The sequence below is a fragment of the Salmo salar genome, chromosome ssa04 (assembly GCF_905237065.1).
Source record: "Salmo salar chromosome ssa04, Ssal_v3.1, whole genome shotgun sequence".
NCBI classification, from domain to species: Eukaryota; Metazoa; Chordata; class Actinopteri; order Salmoniformes; family Salmonidae; genus Salmo; species Salmo salar.
The window spans coordinates 56846459-56867487 of NC_059445.1; the positions used below are offsets into that span (position 1 = coordinate 56846459).

General features: G+C 43.9%; 1 protein-coding gene across 6 annotated transcripts in view; it reads left to right on the plus strand.

Moving 5' to 3' along the window:
• Window positions 1–21029, plus strand: part of LOC106603511 (active breakpoint cluster region-related protein) — a 233406-nt gene that overhangs the window by 158960 nt on the left and 53417 nt on the right. For all 6 annotated transcript variants that reach the window (XM_045717124.1, XM_045717125.1, XM_045717126.1 and 3 more), the window contains 2 exons: window positions 10445–10542; window positions 10701–10832. In XM_045717124.1, coding sequence (XP_045573080.1) covers window positions 10445–10542; window positions 10701–10832 — 230 coding nt within the window. The remainder of the gene's footprint in view (window positions 1–10444; window positions 10543–10700; window positions 10833–21029) is intronic.

Sequence of the window (21029 nt, forward strand, 5' to 3'; positions counted from 1 at the left end):
TGTAGTTAACCAATAAAATGGTCTGATGGTGAAGTGGACATACTCGATTTTCATTTCCTGAAGAAAGCAATTCTCATTACAATACATTTGAATAGAAAATTAGCAAAAATGGATAAGATCTTGCTACTGTGGAAAGGAAAATACCTGTCTATTTGTGGAAAAATCACCCTCATGAACTCTTTAGTCATATCACAGTTCACCTATTTGCCTATGGCCTTGCCTGCACCTACCAACTTGTTTTTTGAAATTATATGAGCAAAAATTATTCCATTTTATTTGGAACGGCAAGCGCGACAAAATTAAACTGGCTTATTTATATAATGAATATGAATTCAGAGGGCAGAAATGATTAAATATTAAAGCATTAGACCTCTCACTAAAGGATTGTCATTCAAAAGTTATACTTAAATTCGTACTGGTTCTCTAGCAGATTATTAATAATGTCTCATCCCATGTTCAAGAATGGCCTTTATTCAGATTACAGCCTCTCATTTTCAGTTATTTGAAATTAAACAAGCCATAGAAAGTTGGTTGCAATTTCAGTTTAATCCACCAGAAAATACAGAATAAATATTACAAAAATATTATGGTTCAACTCAAATATAATAATAAAAAATATATGTATTTTTTTTTAATATATATCTTTGTAAATTATATCATAAATAGGACTGGTGGAGTTATGTCACACATGCAGCTAACAAAAATATGGAAATGTCTGTTCTACCCAAAATTACAACCAACTAATTGCAATTTTACCACAAAAATGGAAGAGGAAAATGGAAGAGGAAAGTGGAAGGGGGAGAAAGTAAGGAACTTGACTGTCGGCCCTGCATTAAAGACCAAAATTGGCTACAGAAAATTATGATAAATAAAAAAGTATACCAGTTACATTAAAGGACCAAAAAATGGACAGCTGTGCCATATAGATTTCAAAATAGGAAAAGATTGGGGAGTTTCTCTGCAGATGGTTTATGAACTGATACACAAAACAACGCTTGATTCAAAACGTATAATTTTTCAATGTAAATGATTATACAAAATTCTTGCAACCAATAGAATGTTATATACAGTACCAGTCAAACGTTTGGTGTATTGGGATTGGTGTACTTGGCCAAAGAGCTCTAGTTTTATGTCATCTAACCATAGCATCGCCTGAAGTTTGCTAAATCACATTGGCACTTGGGTTGGAACCTGTGATATTGTCGAAAATATTATGTTGGTTGACTTGTAATAAAGTAAGTACTGGTACAAACGTGTTTGTCTGTGTATGATGCCGTTTGGAACACAAGTCTTATAGAGAGGTCTTAGTTTGTTAGGAAATCCCCTAATTCTTTAGAAAAGGGTCGTTATGGAGACTGGCGACCATCTGTCATTTCATGTTTAGTTTTATTGTCGGCTTCCCTGGTCTAAGTCCTTACATTTTGTGTTGCTCTGATTCTGCCTTTAGGGCATATTGTTTGTGTACAAGTCATCTGTCACCCATTTTCTCCCTTGCATAAGAGTGTGTGCCTGTGTGTTGGTACGATTGTGTGTATGTATAATAATACAGTAGCCCATAGCACATTACAAAATATGGCTCCTACAGTCATTACAATATGATTAAGGCGCACAGTACTGGAGTATGTACAAACATGTCCTATTAAAATGGTCTTATCACTGTTGCCGCACACAGTTTCATCCAATAGGAAGCAGAGTTCAATTTCATCTCAGGGCAACATTTCAGAAGTGGGTCAGTGGAAGATTCTAGAAGTCTACTGGTTCGCCCCAAAAATACGATAAAAAAATGTGGAGAAAACATTGACCTAAAATAAAGGTGTCATCTTCTACACCACTGAACATTATAATAACAAATCTATAAGATGGCGATTTGGTGGTTTCATACAGCATTATAATACACACATATACAGTAAAATATTTGGACTAGTACTGTATGTATAGGATAGATTTTCTCATCTCTTCCTCTGTAATGCTTCATGTTATCCAGCCCCCTGCATGCTTTTCTCATCTCTTCCTCTGTAATGCTTAATGTTATCCAGCCCTCTGCATGCTTTTCTCATCTCTTCCTCTGTAATGCTTAATGTTATCCAGCCCCCTGCATGCTTTTCTCATCTCTTCCTCTGTAATGCTTAATGTTATCCAGCCCCCTGCATGCTTTTCTCATCTCTTCCTCTGTAATGCTTCATGTTATCCAGCCCTCTGCATGCTTTTCTCATCTCTTCCTCTGTAATGCTTAATGTTATCCAGCCCCCTGCATGCTTTTCTCATCTCTTCCTCTGTAATGCTTAATGTTATCCAGCCCTCTGCATGCTTTTCTCATCTCTTCCACTGTAATGCTTCATGTTATCCAGCCCTCTGCATGCTTTTCTCATCTCTTCCTCTGTAATGCTTCATGTTATCCAGCCCCCTGCATGCTTTTCTCATCTCTTCCTCTGTAATGCTTAATGTTATCCAGCCCTCTGCATGCTTTTCTCATCTCTTCCTCTGTAATGCTTAATGTTATCCAGCCCCCTGCATGCTTTTCTCATCTCTTCCTCTGTAATGCTTAATGTTATCCAGCCCCCTGCATGCTTTTCTCATCTCTTCCTCTGTAATGCTTAATGTTATCCAGCCCTCTGCATACTTTTCTCATCTCTTCCTCTGTAATGCTTAATGTTATCCAGCCCTCTGCATGCTTTTCTCATCGCTTCCACTGTAATGCTTAATGTTATCCAGCCCCCTGCATGCTTTTTCTCATCTCTTCCTCTGTAATGCTTAATGTTATCCAGCCCCCTGCATGCTTTTCTCATCTCTTCCTCTGTAATGCTTCATGTTATCCAGCCCTCTGCATGCTTTTCTCATCTCTTCCTCTGTAATGCTTCATGTTATCCAGCCCCCTGCATGCTTTTCTCATCTCTTCCTCTGTAATGCTTAATGTTATCCAGCCCCCTGCATGCTTTTCTCATCTCTTCCTCTGTAATGCTTAATGTTATCCAGCCCTCTGCATGCTTTTCTCATCTCTTCCTCTGTAATGCTTAATGTTATCCAGCCCCCTGCATGCTTTTCTCATCTCTTCCTCTGTAATGCTTCATGTTATCCAGCCCCCTGCATGCTTTTCTCATCTCTTCCTCTGTAATGCTTAATGTTATCCAGCCCTCTGCATGCTTTTCTCATCTCTTCCTCTGTAATGCTTAATGTTATCCAGCCCCCTGCATGCTTTTCTCATCTCTTCCTCTGTAATGCTTCATGTTATCCAGCCCCCTGCATGCTTTTCTCATCTCTTCCTCTGTAATGCTTCATGTTATCCAGCCCTCTGCATGCTTTTCTCATCTCTTCCTCTGTAATGCTTCATGTTATCCAGCCCTCTGCATGCTTTTCTCATCTCTTCCTCTGTAATGCTTCATGTTATCCAGCCCCCTGCATGCTTTTCTCATCTCTTCCTCTGTAATGCTTAATGTTATCCAGCCCTCTGCATGCTTTTCTCATCTCTTCCTCTGTAATGCTTAATGTTATCCAGCCCTCTGCATGCTTTTCTCATCGCTTCCACTGTAATGCTTAATGTTATCCAGCCCCCTGCATGCTTTTCTCATCTCTTCCTCTGTAATGCTTAATGTTATCCAGCCCCCTGCATGCTTTTCTCATCTCTTCCTCTGTAATGCTTCATGTTATCCAGCCCTCTGCATGCTTTTCTCATCTCTTCCTCTGTAATGCTTCATGTTATCCAGCCCCCTGCATGCTTTTCTCATCTCTTCCTCTGTAATGCTTAATGTTATCCAGCCCCCTGCATGCTTTTCTCATCTCTTCCTCTGTAATGCTTAATGTTATCCAGCCCTCTGCATGCTTTTCTCATCTCTTCCTCTGTAATGCTTAATGTTATCCAGCCCCCTGCATGCTTTTCTCATCTCTTCCTCTGTAATGCTTCATGTTATCCAGCCCCCTGCATGCTTTTCTCATCTCTTCCTCTGTAATGCTTAATGTTATCCAGCCCTCTGCATGCTTTTCTCATCTCTTCCTCTGTAATGCTTAATGTTATCCAGCCCCCTGCATGCTTTTCTCATCTCTTCCTCTGTAATGCTTAATGTTATCCAGCCCCCTGCATGCTTTTCTCATCTCTTCCTCTGTAATGCTTCATGTTATCCAGCCCTCTGCATGCTTTTCTCATCTCTTCCTCTGTAATGCTTCATGTTATCCAGCCCTCTGCATGCTTTTCTCATCTCTTCCTCTGTAATGCTTCATGTTATCCAGCCCCCTGCATGCTTTTCTCATCTCTTCCTCTGTAATGCTTAATGTTATCCAGCCCTCTGCATGCTTTTCTCATCTCTTCCTCTGTAATGCTTAATGTTATCCAGCCCTCTGCATGCTTTTCTCATCTCTTCCTCTGTAATGCTTAATGTTATCCAGCCCCCTGCATGCTTTTCTCATCTCTTCCTCTGTAATGCTTAATGTTATCCAGCCCTCTGCATGCTTTTCTCATCTCTTCCACTGTAATGCTTCATGTTATCCAGCCCTCTGCATGCTTTTCTCATTCAACCGTTTTTCCTTTACTCCTTTTATTAGTGTTATCATTCCGGATCCAATGAAAAATAATTTGATTACACAGTTTCCTTCTTCATAATTTTCTTTTTGAATTCCGCTTTCTTCCAGTATGTTCTAAATAAAGAGGTAGATTCGTCATGTTGCAATAAGGATCAGTGTTTGGGAAACACACAGAGGGGAAGGGACTCCCACACATAAAGCAGACAAGCCCTCTCTCTCCCCCCTCTGTCTCTAGGTCTTGTTGTTCTTCCAGAGTCTACATATACTGATTGCTTTAAGTCAGGGGTGGGCAACTAGATTCAGCCTGCCGGCCGATATAGTTGATCAGGGGGCTGGAAAATAATATAATAATTGGTACATAGAAAATTGACTACAACTAAGCCCAAAAAGAGATTGTATTTAAAAATAACAGTAATTTCATACCTTGAGACACATTGAGACATGTCTTTTTTTACTTGTGGGAATACTTAAATTAAACACATTTTTGCTGAATTTCTGGTGATTTTTCAGCTCATCCAAAATGTAAATCCCCCAAAAAATAAGACAACCCCTACTTTAAGTCTTCAGCATGACTGTTTGAGTCTCCGTTTCCCTGCCCACTGTTTCACCTACCACTGAACACTCACAGCTACAGGCTAGGATTAGGAAAGAGGACACACAAAAAGGAGGGGGTCAACTTCCAGGTCATCTGGACAGAGTCAGGACAGTATCCATTAACCCCTATAGATGGTATGTGTGTGTGTGACCTCGCTCAGACCCCTCACTGACCATTTAACCCCTTATACAACAGCAGGAAGAGGTCTACCAATGAAATGACGGCCCTCAGGGCTTATTCAACCAATCACCTTCAGTCGCCAGCTCTCCTTCACTTCCTCATGTCCCATTTCTGAATTGTCCTCTGGCAACACTACTAGCTAGGACAAATGAAAACGAGGCTAAATATGTTCCCTCTGGCCCTGTTTTTTATTGCAAGATTTCAGGCATATAAACCTATTTCAGATATGAAGGAAAAATAAACTTCTCGATAAATTTATGAGTGGTCCAGGAGTATGAATGTTTCCCTGAGTGGTTTTTGGTTTACACACTGTCTGAACAGAGTTTGCTGGGGTGTAAATCTGACACAGTGGGGAGTTGTGCTTCCGAAATGGTTCTTCTCTCAACAGAGCCAAATGCTATTTCTGTGGTCATTAACAGTGATAAACTACCCTGTTCTAACTCTCTATGAACTCACTTCAATGGAGAAGCACACTAGGCCTATGTCCAAATATGTACTGTACTACCTATACCCAGTGGTCTTAAATGTAACATTTTCTGCGTACCAAATGCACCCTATTCACTATAGTGCCCTACTTTTAACCAGGGCCCATAAGTCTCTGGTCAAAAGTAGTGCACTGTGGGAGGTAGTCTTTGACTTACTAAATGATATGGACAGTAGTTAGTGTCAGATGATCGTGGTGCTGTGACAGGTCCCCTTCCTCTCACTTTGTTAAATCACCCATGTGGTGAATGTTGTTTAATTATTAAAACGGGACTCCGTTTTGAAACCCCGCCCAGATGGTCAGTTTGCCCACCTGTCAGGCTGACCGTGTGGTTGGAACAGGGAGGAGGAAGATGCGGTTTTTCTTTCCCAGACAGCAGCTTTTATTAGCAAACGTGAAGATAATCAGCCGGCGACTGTACGGTTATTTACAAAAACAAATAAACAGGACGATGAACAAAAAGTAGGACTAATCAACTCAAAAGAAATGCCAGGCTTCAGTCATTCCTGTACCCGGCAGTATGCCAATCTTACCCTGTCTGTCTTTGTCTGTACTCACACAGAAATTACAGGGTTTAATTATCAATACCCATCATGCATCTGACCAATGGGAAGAAGCCCTTTCACATCCTGTTCAATTAACATTCAACAGCATGAATTAGCGTCTAAACATCTTCACACACATCAATAACGGTGCAACCATGCTTTTAGCATAAATACAGTCTGGGATATGAACAGGTATGTCCACCCGGGATAAGAAAGTATTCCGGTACACTGAATAAACCATGCTTTCTTCAACGTTTCCCGTTGCCTGTCAGTTCCCAGACCAGGATATTAACAGATAACCCTCTATAATCAATGAGGAAATACCAGGTAAACATTTACAAAAATGACATTATACCATTAATAAATATGTGCTTGTCATAAACCATTTAACTGTTTGCTATGTCTGATTATCGATATAAGGCCTGTTTTTATATTGTGACAGAGATCATAGGACGTTGGTCACACTCCCCATACTAAATGATTCCTCATTGTGAGTGATGATTACATCAGAGGGCTTCAGTATGCTGGAAAACAAGCAGGAATTAAATGGAACCACCATGAAATGAGATGCCTTTCCCCTCTCCAGTCTGGATCCTTCTACTATCCCCCACCTCATATCTACCTTATCCCAGACACAAGAATATGCAGGTCCTCTCTCGTTTGCCTCCCTGTGCTGTGCTTGTTCTGTGACAGAAGACTGATGGTCGTCCATACCTCAACTGGTATGATACCCTAACCCAGAGATGAATATAGGTCTATGAGCCAGACCCAGACAGACATGGGTCATGCTGTTGTTTTCATGTTGCTAAGTCATGTGTGACTGCGCTACAGTGTAAACACTGTCTGTAGTTCTGTGCCTGGGTGATGTGAATTTGTGTGTAGCTGTGGTGACTCCCAGGGTCAGGGGCATAGTCGGTAGCCATCCATCATGCTGTCAGAGAGCAGGGGAGACCCCAGGGACCCCAGCAGGGATAATGAGAGGCCTCTGACTCGGTCTCTTAAACCAGTGCTGGGGAGATATTGTAATGGTGTGTGTGCAGTCATGTCTGTGTTCCTTGTTCATTCTGTCAGTAATGCAGGCCTCTACCATTCGGTGGTAAGGGGTTGAGAAACACATTTTCAGTGGATTGACCATTAATATAGAAATGATCTAGCTCTACACAGTTGTGGTACAATTATGAAAATTAGGACCGGGACAATACCAGTATCGCGATACTCATTAGTATCATGACAAGGAAACGGAACATGAAGCGGATTTAACTTCTTTAGGAAAACAGCTCTAACGTTGGAAACAAACATCATTATGTTGTCATCCAGAGTCACATTCATTGATTTTCCAAGCGGAAGCACATCATATTTTACATACAGCAGGTTTTTAAAGGACCAAAGAGTTATGTCTGCTTGGTGTTTTCATTTTAGCCATGGAATAAACCTAGTGATACTGCTTCATCCTGGTCCTAATGAAAATGTTTATCCATTTACTGTTGATATTGATATTATTGTGTTATAATTGCTGATTATTTTAGATCCACTCACTGTGATGTCTAACTCCCTGTGTTCTGTTCAGATCTGTACTGTACCCTGTGTCTCTGTTCAGATCTGTACCCTACCCTGTGTCTCTGTTCAGATCTGTACTGTACCCTGTGTCTCTGTTCAGATCTGTACTGTACCCTGTGTCTCTGTTCAGATCTGTACTGTACCCTGTGTCTCTGTTCAGATCTGTACTGTACCCTGTGTCTCTGTGTCTCTGTTCAGATCTGTACTGTACCCTGTGTTCTGTTCAGATCTGTACTGTACCCTGTGTCTCTGTTCAGATCTGTACTGTACCCTGTGTCTCTGTTCAGATCTGTACTGTACCCTGTGTCTCTGTTCAGATCTGTACTGTACCCTGTGTCTCTGTTCAGATCTGTACCCTACCCTGTGTCTCTGTTCAGATCTGTACTGTACCCTGTCTCTCTGTTCAGATCTGTACTGTACCCTGTGTCTCTGTTCAGATCTGTACTGTACCCTGTGTCCTGTTCAGATCTGTACTGTACCCTGTGTCTCTGTGTCTCTGTTCAGATCTGTACTGTACCCTGTGTCTCTGTGTCTCTGTTCAGATCTGTACTGTACCCTGTGTCTCTGTTCAGATCTGTACTGTACCCTGTGTCTCTGTTCAGATCTGTACTGTACCCTGTGTCTCTGTTCAGATCTGTACTGTACCCTGTGTCCTGTTCAGATCTGTACTGTACCCTGTGTCCTGTTCAGATCTGTACTGTACCCTGTGTCCTGTTCAGATCTGTACTGTACCCTGTGTCTCTGTTCAGATCTGTACTGTACCCTGTGTCTCTGTTCAGATCTGTACTGTACCCTGTGTCCTGTTCAGATCTGTACTGTACCCTGTGTCTCTGTTCAGATCTGTACTGTACCCTGTGTCTCTGTGTCTCTGTGTCTCTGTTCAGATCTGTACTGTACCCTGTGTCCTGTTCAGATCTGTACTGTACCCTGTGTCTCTGTGTCTCTGTGTCTCTGTTCAGATCTGTACTGTACCCTGTGTCTCTGTGTCCTGTTCAGATCTGTACTGTACCCTGTGTCTCTGTGTCCTGTTCAGATCTGTACTGTACCCTGTGTCTCTGTTCAGATCTGTACTGTACCCTGTGTCTCTGTGTCCTGTTCAGATCTGTACTGTACCCTGTGTCTCTGTGTCCTGTTCAGATCTGTACTGTACCCTGTGTCTCTGTGTCTCTGTTCAGATCTGTACTGTACCCTGTGTCTCTGTTCAGATCTGTACTGTACCCTGTGTCTCTGTTCAGATCTGTACTGTACCCTGTGTCTCTGTTCAGATCTGTACTGTACCCTGTGTCTCTGTTCAGATCTGTACTGTACCCTGTGTCCTGTTCAGATCTGTACTGTACCCTGTGTCTCTGTGTCTCTGTGTCCTGTTCAGATCTGTACTGTACCCTGTGTCTCTGTTCAGATCTGTACTGTACCCTGTGTCTCTGTTCAGATCTGTACTGTACCCTGTGTCTCTGTGTCCTGTTCAGATCTGTACTGTACCCTGTGTCTCTGTTCAGATCTGTACTGTACCCTGTGTCTCTGTTCAGATCTGTACTGTACCCTGTGTCTCTGTTCAGATCTGTACTGTACCCTGTGTCTCTGTGTCCTGTTCAGATCTGTACTGTACCCTGTGTCTCTGTGTCCTGTTCAGATCTGTACTGTACCCTGTGTCTCTGTTCAGATCTGTACTGTACCCTGTGTCTCTGTTCAGATCTGTACTGTACCCTGTGTCTCTGTTCAGATCTGTACTGTACCCTGTGTCTCTGTGTCTCTGTTCAGATCTGTACTGTACCCTGTGTCTCTGTTCAGATCTGTACTGTACCCTGTGTCTCTGTGTCTCTGTTCAGATCTGTACTGTACCCTGTGTCTCTGTGTCTCTGTGTCTCTGTTCAGATCTGTACTGTACCCTGTGTCTCTGTGTCTCTGTTCAGATCTGTACTGTACCCTGTGTCTCTGTGTCCTGTTCAGATCTGTACTGTACCCTGTGTCTCTGTGTCTCTGTTCAGATCTGTACTGTACCCTGTGTCTCTGTGTCCTGTTCAGATCTGTACTGTACCCTGTGTCTCTGTTCAGATCTGTACTGTACCCTGTGTCTCTGTGTCCTGTTCAGATCTGTACTGTACCCTGTGTCTCTGTTCAGATCTGTACTGTACCCTGTGTCTCTGTGTCCTGTTCAGATCTGTACTGTACCCTGTGTCTCTGTTCAGATCTGTACTGTACCCTGTGTCTCTGTTCAGATCTGTACTGTACCCTGTGTCTCTGTGTCCTGTTCAGATCTGTACTGTACCCTGTGTCTCTGTGTCCTGTTCAGATCTGTACTGTACCCTGTGTCCTGTTCAGATCTGTACTGTACCCTGTGTCCTGTTCAGATCTGTACTGTACCCTGTGTCTCTGTGTCTCTGTGTCCTGTTCAGATCTGTACTGTACCCTGTGTCTCTGTGTCCTGTTCAGATCTGTACTGTACCCTGTGTCTCTGTGTCCTGTTCAGATCTGTACTGTACCCTGTGTCTCTGTTCAGATCTGTACTGTACCCTGTGTCTCTGTGTCCTGTTCAGATCTGTACTGTACCCTGTGTCTCTGTGTCCTGTTCAGATCTGTACTGTACCCTGGAGGTGGACTCGTATGGCTACTTTGTCAGCAAGGCCAAGACCCGCGTCTTCAGAGACACCACTGAACCACAGTGGAATGAGGTGAGAGACCAACACAGAGCTCCAATATTCAGGTCATATTACTGTCAGTTATGTTGTCAATGTTGTCTCCATTTCCAGTTCTCCATCATACAGAATGTTCTCTGGTCAATAGGACATTGAAGCCTGTTCTCCTGTCCTGACTCTACATTGTCCAATAGGAGTTTGAAATTGAGCTGGAGGGTTCTCAGTGCCTGCGGATCCTGTGCTACGAGAAATGTTACGACAAGACCAAGCTCAACAAGGATGACAATGAGATCGTGGACATTATCATGGGCAAGGGCCAGGTGCAGGTAAGGAGAGAGGGGAAACCTCACATCATGAAACCAAACTCACTGTATGCTTATTCCATATGCATGAATGGACTTGTTGTCTTTATAGACCTTTGCAGAAACATAGTGTACCACAAGCTCCTATGTACATCAGTAGAGTATGGAGATATACATTCAGCTCAGACTTTTCCCCGTCGTGTGACTCACACTTGTTGTTGTCTGGCCTCTTATCTACAATAGATGAGTTTAGTTATGGTGGGCTGCCTTTGACGTATGTCACTTGTTTTAAATGTGTGTGTGTGAGAGAGTTAGGGGTTTTCCTCCTGGTGTGAGAAGACCCTATAGAAAGTCCCCCTCACTCAGAATGTCCTGTGACATGTTTGGGTTGTGTATTACAGTCTGTGGTTAGGTTGTTGTTCTGGCCTCATAGCGTAGCAGGCCTCTACGCTGACCTTTTTCACAAGGAGCACGTGTGTGTCTAAGTTGAAACATGTAGGAGCACAAAGACATTTAGGAGCACAATGAGAAGTATTTGAGGTATTAAAGCTAGAATCCTTCATTTTTCTAGCCACACTGGTGCTTCTAAATGTACATTTCCAGTCGCACAGCTAAATATTTAGGCGCGTATGCAAATAAAATGGTCGCACTGTTTGAGCCCTGGGTAGTCTCAGGAACCAGGCCCCTGTTATAGAGGAGTCGTTAGAAGTAGAAATACTGAGGGACAAGTACATTATTCCTTTCAGACCAGTCATAGACAGTTGTTTTCTACAAATGATGCAACATGAACGAGTGTTGTGTGGAGAACATACAGTTGTACTAAGATGTCCTATTTGATGCATACTCTATGAATAACAAACTATTATCCTGGATTGTGGTTGTGTTCATTTCCTATCTTAAACTCCAGCATCTCTTAAGTTATTTGAAGTTTGTCTTGTTTTTTTCTGTCCTTGACTGACGTGTCAATGCTTCTCTTCCTCTTCAAGTATAGTGATGAATGACACTCTTCACTCCCCCCTCATCGGCAGTCCAATTTGAAGAGGGTTTGTTTTTAGAGGGCTGTTTCCTTTTCTCTGACTAACTGTGGAAAAGCTGTTTAGATAGAAGGTTTTATTTGCCTCTAGTGAACCAGAGAGGACCTCTGGCCTGTTCGTTGGATGGTCCTCTGTGTACTAACTCTTCGTACTAACTGAGGAATGTCCACATTTTCTAGCAATGCTATGCATTCTGAGATGTCAGACATCATCATAGCCCATATGTGGAATCCATTTTGTCCCTGCATGTGTCATACCACTGTTCCTTTAGTGATAGTCTCTTAGGGTTTCTGAAGTATCATAAATGATTGGTTGTTGTAATGTTTGTTGGAAACATGCAGTACTCCATACAGTAAACACTCCTGTTACCACTACTCCACAAACTCCTACTGTACAATATACACTTACTGTGCAGTACAGTAAAGCAGATTTTCCCAACTCCAGTACTCCCAACAGCACATGTTTGTTGTTGCCCTGGACAAACTCACCTAATTCAACTCAATTGAGGGCTTGAAGATGAGTTTTTACAATAACAATGTGTACTGTTGGGGGTACAGGAGGACTGGAGTTGGGCTCCGCTGCTGTACAGCACCAACAATAATGACATGACTTCCAATGATCTATTTCTATCAGGTTTTATTTCCTGCTCTGATCTGCACACCAGGATTAGTCAAATGGAGGAAAAAAGGCTAATTAAAAGCTTCATTAAAACACCTTCTGATCTTTGGCCAGGCACCTGTTGAACCAGATTATATTCCACTGTAATTCCACTGTAATTCTTATCAGCCTTAACCCCCACTAATGGGTTAATAAGGTTTCTCTTCTTCCTGCACAGCTGCAGAGGAGGAGTGGATGGGTAGGCCTGTTAGCTCTTTGACAGGACTGATTAGGAGTGGAACGCTGGACTCTGGAGGCTGTGGTGTGTGTGGGGGGGGGCACTGAGCTGCAGACCTGCCTCATACCAACTTCACTGCAGCCTGTCATGCCCATGGCTAAAATATGTGCCCACTACTCACTCACAGGGGTTCAACAGAGAGGCACACTGTCTTCTGGGAAAACACGCTGCCTCCCAGCCAACAGCCATGTTGCTGAAAATGAACAAATACATCTCTTATTCACCACGTTTGCTGCTAGCTTGATTTGGGGAAGAGGAAGGGTTAAAAGTGAAGAGAATGGCATGTTCAGTCCCAGGATGGGAGATATTTTGTTTCTGTAAAGAAGGTGTCAAGTTAAGTTGGCTAGTGCTATATCAATATACATGTGACATGTACGATACTGTTTTAGAATACATTGAAACTATTAGATAGTCATGCCACTGAAGAACACTGCAGTGCCCGTCCCACTCAGACTGCCATAAGTAAGGGTCTCTTTTAGTTCTGATCAGACTTCTTTCCATGGATACAGGGGTCCCTGTGGTGCCTAGTAAGGTCAAACTGGTGTGTGTCTCTCTGAGGGTCAGCCACTCCAATGCACACACACACAACTTACACAAGCGGTACTGATGCACCCAATCTGGAACCAACAGGACCCTGAAGATCTTCTACCCCCAAGCTATAAGGCTGCTAAAATAGTTAGTCCTGCTAGCTATTGGTTAACTATTTAACTATCTGTATTGACCCTTTTTGCACTCATTTATTTTGACTCATCACATCCGCTGCTGTTACTGTTTATTATCTATCCTGTTAACTAGTCACTTTATTCCTAGTTATATGTACATATCTACCTCAATTACCTTGTACCCCTTCACATGGACTCGGTACTGGTACCCCTGTATACAGCCAAGTTATCGTTACTCAGCGTATATTTATTCATTTTATTATTACGTGTTATTATTTCTCTATTTTAAGCATTTCACTGTTAGTCTACACCTGTTGTTTACGAGGCATGTGACAAATGAAATGTACGCCTCTGATCTTTCTCTCTGCCTAATAATCAATTATTTAGTACCAGCTGGCAGGCAGCAATTCATTTCCACACACAGCTCTGACCCCCAGGAGATAACCTCTGAACCCTGACCTCTAGGGGTGAAAGCTCTAATCCTCCATTAAACGACAACATGTTAGAGGCTATTTCCCCCCGTCTGTCTCAGCTCACACTGGGAACATTAATGGGCTCTTAAAGTCCTTTGAGGTTGGCTATAACAGTACTGATCAATATCTGTCCTCCAGGCTGTCAGTTAAAACGGCAGCAGAGGTTACCTTCTTCTCTCTAGCTGGTCCCTGTTGAATAAGGGCTGCGCCTGAAATGGTATTACTTTTAGCTAGGGCCCGCTTTGGGGATATATAGGAAATAAAGGTGCCTTTTCAGACCCAGACGAGGTTGGAAAGGCCTTTGTGTTGGACTGACTGTGACTGACTTTCCAAGGGCTTTCCATTTCAGTCTTTTTGAATTTCAGAAAAGAATCTATTACATTTAAGTGCCTGATTTCTAAGATGATGTCTTGAAAGGGGACCGTTCACGCAACGCTTAGGACGACAACCCCGAACCAGTGCTTTTATGTAGTAACCCCCCACACACACCCTCGGCTCACCCCATCCCCTGGGCTCAAGCCTTTCATTTCTCTCTTATCTGAGAACAGAGTGTTGTCTTCCATAGACCCACCACTGTTCACACAGCCATCTGTGTGGGAGTGTTGTCTCTAGCACAGAGGAGACTGGGACTGGAGAAGAATGTGGCGATACTGATGGTATGACTCTGATTTTGATATTCTTCTGTTAGTTAACATGTCTCTCCACTGACTGGTATCACCAATGAGCTTTTCTCATAACAGCTGCCGGTAATGAGACCACACTCTGAATTCCACTGCGGTGAAATGGCTGCGCATAGAATTTCTGGTGTTCCTCTGTGGTGGATTCTGGTAGTTGATAATTGAGCTGTTTGGTTTTCCCCTTTTAGTCAATAAAAGTAGAATTTCTAGAATAGAAATCCGTACATTTCTATGGATCAGTCCCTGTGATGTCCAACTGTTGACCCTGATGTCCGTGTGCTTTCTAATGTCATTTCTACAATCCTCCTCCAACATCACCTCAACCCTTCTGATCCATCCTAAACCCACATGGGCCATTCTTCTCCCTATCCTTCCTCTCCTCTTCTATCCCCCTCTCCTCCACCCCTCTCTACCTCTATTATTCTCCCTATCCTTCCTCTCCTCTTCTATCCCCCTCTCCTCCACTCCTCTCTACCTCCCACTGTGCTGTAGCAGGGTCCTTTTGATTGGGTCCTAGTCCAGGTTGAGAACATGTCACGGACCCCTCTCTCTCTCCTCTGTAGAATGATTAACCAGAGCTAGTAGAACCAGAGATGATGGGAGACAGAGTTCAGGCGCTGGAGGAGAAGTGTGCGTCTGTGTGGTGAAGGGGGGCACAAAGCTTTGTTCCTGGCAGCCCTTACTGTCAGGTTCCAGCAGAACCACACAGTGCGTTGTGGTACATTACAGTAACAGAACATTGCATTAAAACAGAGGGTTTAGCACTCACTTATACAAAAGCAGACTTGGGGCTCCAAAATGTAAACGTCAAGCGCCAGGATGTCGGAAGCTTGATTTTAAAAATGGCGTGTGTGGTTAATAGGCATCTGTTTCTTTGTTTGGGCCAATGCAGAACGTGTGTGTTCATGTGTGTGTGTTTGTGTGTGTGTGTGTGTGTGTGTGTTCATGTGTGTGCACCAGCGTAGTATGAATGAATGTATCTATCATGTAGTGGTGGAATCGGTCATGTCCTCCCCTGCTACGTACCCCCACCCTGGGCCGCACATGCATTAGGATTCCTTAATCCTATCCTAGGTATTCCTTAAAGAGGTGGGGTTTCAGGTGTCTACGGAAGGTGGTGATTGACTCCGCTGTCCTGGCGTCGTGAGAGAGCTTGTTCCACCATTGGGGTGCCAGAGCAGCGAACAGTTTTGACTGGGCTGAGCGGGAACTGTGCTTCCTCAGAGGTAGGGGGGCGAGCAGGCCAGAGGTGGATGAACGCAGTGCCCTTCTTTGGGTGTAGGGACTGATCAGAGCCTGAAGGTATGGAGGTGCCGTTCCCCTCACAGCTCCGTAGGCAAGCACCATGGTCTTGTAGCAGATGCGAGCTTCAACTGGAAGCCAGTGGAGTGTGCGGAGGAGCGGGGTGACGTGAGAGAACATGGGAAGGTTGAACACCAGACGGGCTGCGGCGTTCTGGATGAGTTGTAGGGGTTTAATGGCACAGGCAGGGAGCCCCGCCAACAGCGAGTTGCAGTAATCAAGACGGGAGATGACAAGTGCTTGGATTAGGATCTGCGCCGCTTCCTGTGTGAGGCAGGGTGGTACTCTGCGAATGTTGTAGAGCATGTACCTACAGGATCGGGTCATCGCCTTGATGTTAGCGGAGAACGACAGGGTGTTGTCCAGGGTCACGCCAAGGCTCTTAGCACTCTGGGAGGAGGACACAAGGGAGTTGTCAACCGTGATGGCGAGATCATGGAACGGGCAGTCCTTCCCGGGGAGGAAGAGCAGCTCCGTCTTGCCGAGGTTCAGCTTGAGGTGGTGATCCGTCATCCACACTGATATGTCTGCCAGACATGCAGAGATGCGATTCGCCACCTGGTTATCAGAAGGGGGAAAGGAGAAGATTAATTGTGTGTCGTCTGCGTAGCAATGATAGGAGAGACCATGTGAGGATATGACTGAGCCAAGTGACTTGGTGTATAGCGAGAATAGGAGAGGGCCTAGAACTGAGCCCTGGGGGACACCAGTGGTGAGAGCACGTGGTGCGGAGATGGATTCTCGCCACGCCACCTGGTAGGAGCGACCTGTCAGGTAGGACGCAATCCAAGAGTGAGCCACGCCGGAGATGCCCAACTCAGAGAGGGTGGAGAGGAGGATCTGATGGTTCACAGTATCAAAGGCAGCAGATAGGTCTAGAAGGATGAGAGCAGAGGAGAGAGAGTTAGCTTTAGCAGTGCGGAGAGCCTCCGTGACACAGTGAAGAGCAGTCTCAGTTGAATGACCAGTCTTGAAACCTGACTGATTTGGATCGAGAAGGTCATTCTGAGAGAGATAGCAGGAGAGCTGGCCAAGGACGGCACGCTCAAGAGTTTTGGAGAGAAAAGAAAGAAGGGATACTGGTCTGTAGTTGTTGACATCGGAGGGATCGAGTGTAGGTTTTTTGAGAAGGGGTGCAACTCTCGCTCTCTTGAAGACGGAAGGGACGTAGCCAGCGGTCAAGGATGAGGATTCTTTTCAAAATGGTTGACAAAGTCATCCGCAGAGAGGGAGGAGGGGGGGAGGGGGATTCAGGAGGGAGGAGAAGGTGGCAAAGAGCTTCCTAGGGGGACCAGCTTCCTAGTTGGGGACCAGCCGTCTCTGATTATGCTGCATCCCCATCTGGTGATCTTTATTGATGGAGGGTAGTTGGACCAGCCGTCTCTGATCATGCTGCTTCCCCATCTAGTGCTCTTTATTGATGGAGGGTAGTTGGGGACCAGCCATCTCTGATCATGCTGCTTCCCCATCTAGTGCTCTTTATTGATGGAGGGAAGTTGGACTAGCCGTCTCTGATCATGCTGCTTCCCCATCTAGTGCTCTTTATTGATGGAGGGTAGTTGGACTAGCCGTCTCTGATCATGCTGCTTCCCCATCTAGTGCTCTTTATTGATGGAGGGTAGTTGGGGACCAGCCGTCTCTGATCATGCTGCTTCCCCATCTCTCTCTGATGACAGGTTGGTGTTCTTCTCTTCCATTTCCTAATAAATAACCCTTTTCCTCAACCTTCCCCACAACTCTATTTGTCAGCGTTTGTTATACCACCACAAACAGCACACTGGGACTATGTGCCCAAAATGTTTTATTTACTTAACTAGGCAAGTCAAATTCTGCCTTGTTTAGGGGCAGAATTACAGATTTGTACCTTGTCAGCTCAGGGATTTGAACTTGCAACCTTTCGGTTACTAGCCCAACGCTCTAACCACTAGGCTACCCTGCCGCCCAAATAACTAGGTTGTGTTTTTAAACGAACAATCTGATTATCTAAGACGGAAGAGTAAATCCTTTGTTTGTTTGTTTGAGAAAGGAATAAACAATTAATGAAAGAATCACCTTCCAGATTTAGTTTGTATAAAAGTCGTTCTGAAGATAAACCAGAGGGGCCATATTGGATCATCCATCCTTTATGTTTATACTGCTGCCTAAAGCCATGTCTCTGATGTGATGGCTGGAGACAGGACAACATGGACTTTAAGTGTATTATGACATCATTTGGCTGTATTCTATATCTTTGTAAAAAGAGTAGAATGGATTCTAGTGATGATGTATATGATCCTGTATATACTGGATGTTAACTCCCTCTCGCTATGATAGACATAATTATGCATTGGCATTCAAGTTCCTCTATTACTCTGATAGGACTGTGGATTATCAACCAGATACATAGAGAGATGAATGGGGATCGGCTGTTTTGTCCAAACCCAGCAGACACACTGTACTGCTCTGCTGATGGACCAGGAAGGCAGGCAGTGTGGGTAATTGGATGTTATTAAAGTTACATAATCAGGGAGGAGGGAAGTGTAAGTGATTAGCAGCAGATGTAAATTCTCCCCTGGACATGTAACCCAGCTGTTTAGAGAGGGGGGAGGGAGGGAGTGACAGAGACCAAGGGAGAGCGGGGGAGAGGAGTAGGGAGAGCGAAAGTGCGACAGCGAGAGAGGGGGATAGAGAGGGACCCAGAGGGTGGCCAATTACAGGTTGTGAGGGGAGATCAAAAGAGGAGAACCCAGCCAAACAAGCAGGATCCTCCCCAGTTCTGATGCATAGAGATATAATACTGTTCTGTTTAACTCTGTTTCCTACTCACATTGACTGTTACAAAAGGGATGTAACGTAATGCTGTTGTTCTCTCTTGGGTCACAGTTAAAGCCTGGCTTTAACTAGTCTTTAGAAACATGGTTTTGACTATTTTGTGGCTCACAAAAGAATGCGAAAGTCTTTAGATGGATGATGGATCCCAATGCGAAAACGTTTTGGGAACCACTGATATATGCAGTACGCTGTAATGAATGGCCTTCGAGTGAAAGGGCGCTATTGTTTTCAGACAGTGGTGTGTAGAGGCAGATTGAATCCCCTTTGCCATGCCAATGGTGCTATCCTGTAGCAGGACCAGTAGTGCTCTAGGACCATTCAACAGCAAAGCTTCCAGAAGTCTCATATTACAACTGTGACGTTTTTAATGCTTATCTCTAAGGGACTAATAATTAATTAGAAGCATCCAGACGCTGCACTTGATGAATTTATGAAATTGCTTCTTCCAATTATTGATAAACATGCACCTGTTAAGAAACTGACTGTTAGAGCTGTTAAGGCTCCACGGATTGATGAGGAATTGAAAAACTGTATGGTTGAAAGAGATGGGGTGAATGGAGTGGCTAATACGTCTGGCTTACTGCAAATTGAGAAATGATGTGACTAAACTCAACAAAAAGAAGAACAAACTGTATTATGAAGCCAAGATCAATGATATAAAACTTTAGCGTACTTTAAATGAAATTATCAGCTGAAAGACAAATTCAATTCAGATGGCTTATTCATCACAAAACCATTTGATGTTGCCAGTTATTTTAATGATTACTTCATTGCCAAAGTGGGTAAAACTTAAGCAGGAAATGCCAACAACAAACAGTGAGCCATCGTATTCAGGCATAAAAAATATATTTTTAAAGAAAGCATTGTAAGTTAGTGTGGGACAAGTGGAAAAATAATTGTTATCGATCAATTATGACAAACCTCCTGGCATGGCCACTGCTATCTGTCATACCTTTAATCTGAGTCTAGAGGAAGGTGTTTGTCCTCAGGCCTGGTGGGAAGCCAAAGTTATTCCGCTACCCAAGAGTGGTAAAGCGGCCTTTACTGGTTGTAACTGCAGACAAATCAGCTTGCTGCCAGCTCTTAGACAACTGTTGGAACAAATGGTTTTTGATCAAATACAATGCTATTTCTCTGTAAACAAATTGACAACAGACTTTCAGCATGCTTATAGAGAAGGGCACTCAACATGTACTGCACTGACACAAATGACTGATGATTGGTTGAAAGAAATTGATAATAGAAGGCAGCATCTCACAGTATAATGCCTCTCCCCTATTTGACCTAGATATTGTGTGTATGTATTGATATGTAGTTCTGTTCTTGTTTATTAATGTTCTGTATTATGTCATGTTTCATGTTCTGTGTTGGACCCCAGGAAGTAGCTGCTGCTTTCACAACAGCTAATGGGGATCCTAATAAAATAGCAAATACCAGAGACAACTCCGTGTTAGCTCCAGCTGTGAAATATACCAGGTATGGAGGGAACAATAGCTCCAGCTGTGAAATATACCAGGTATGGAGGGAACAATAGCTCCAGCTGTGAAATATACCAGGTATGGAGGGAACCATAGCTCCTGCTGTGAAATATACCAGGTATGGAGGGAACAATAGCTCCAGCTGTGAAATATATCAGGTATGGAGGGAACAATAGCTCCAGCTGTGAAATATACCAGGTATGGAGGGAACAATAGCTCCAGCTGTGAAATATACCAGGTATGGAGGGAACCATAGCTCCTGCTGTGAAATATACCAGGTATGGAGGGAACCATAGCTCCTGCTGTGAAATATACCAGGTATGGAGGGAACAATAGCTCCAGCTGTGAAATATACCAGGTATGGAGGGAACAATAGCTCCTGCTGTGAAATATACCAGGTATGGAGGGAACAATAGCTCCTGCTGTGAAATATACCAGGTATGGAGGGAACAATAGCTCCAGCTGTGAAATATACCAGGTATGGAGGGAACAATAGCTCCAGCTGTGAAATATACCAGGTATGGAGGGAACGTTAGCTCCTGCTGTGAAATATACCAGGTATGGAGGGAACGTTAGCTCCTGCTGTGAAATATACCAGGTATGGAGGGAACGTTAGCTCCTGCTGTGAAATATACCAGGTATGGAGGGAACGTTAGCTCCAGCTGTGAAATATACCAGGTATGGAGGGAACGTTAGCTCCTGCTGTGAAATATACCAGGTATGGAGGGAACGTTAGCTCCTGCTGTGAAATATACCAGGTATGGAGGGAACGTTAGCTCCAGCTGTGAAATATACCAGGTATGGAGGGAACGTTAGCTCCAGCTGTGAAATATACCAGGTATGGAGGGAACGTTAGCTCCAGCTGTGAAATATTCCAGGTATGGAGGGA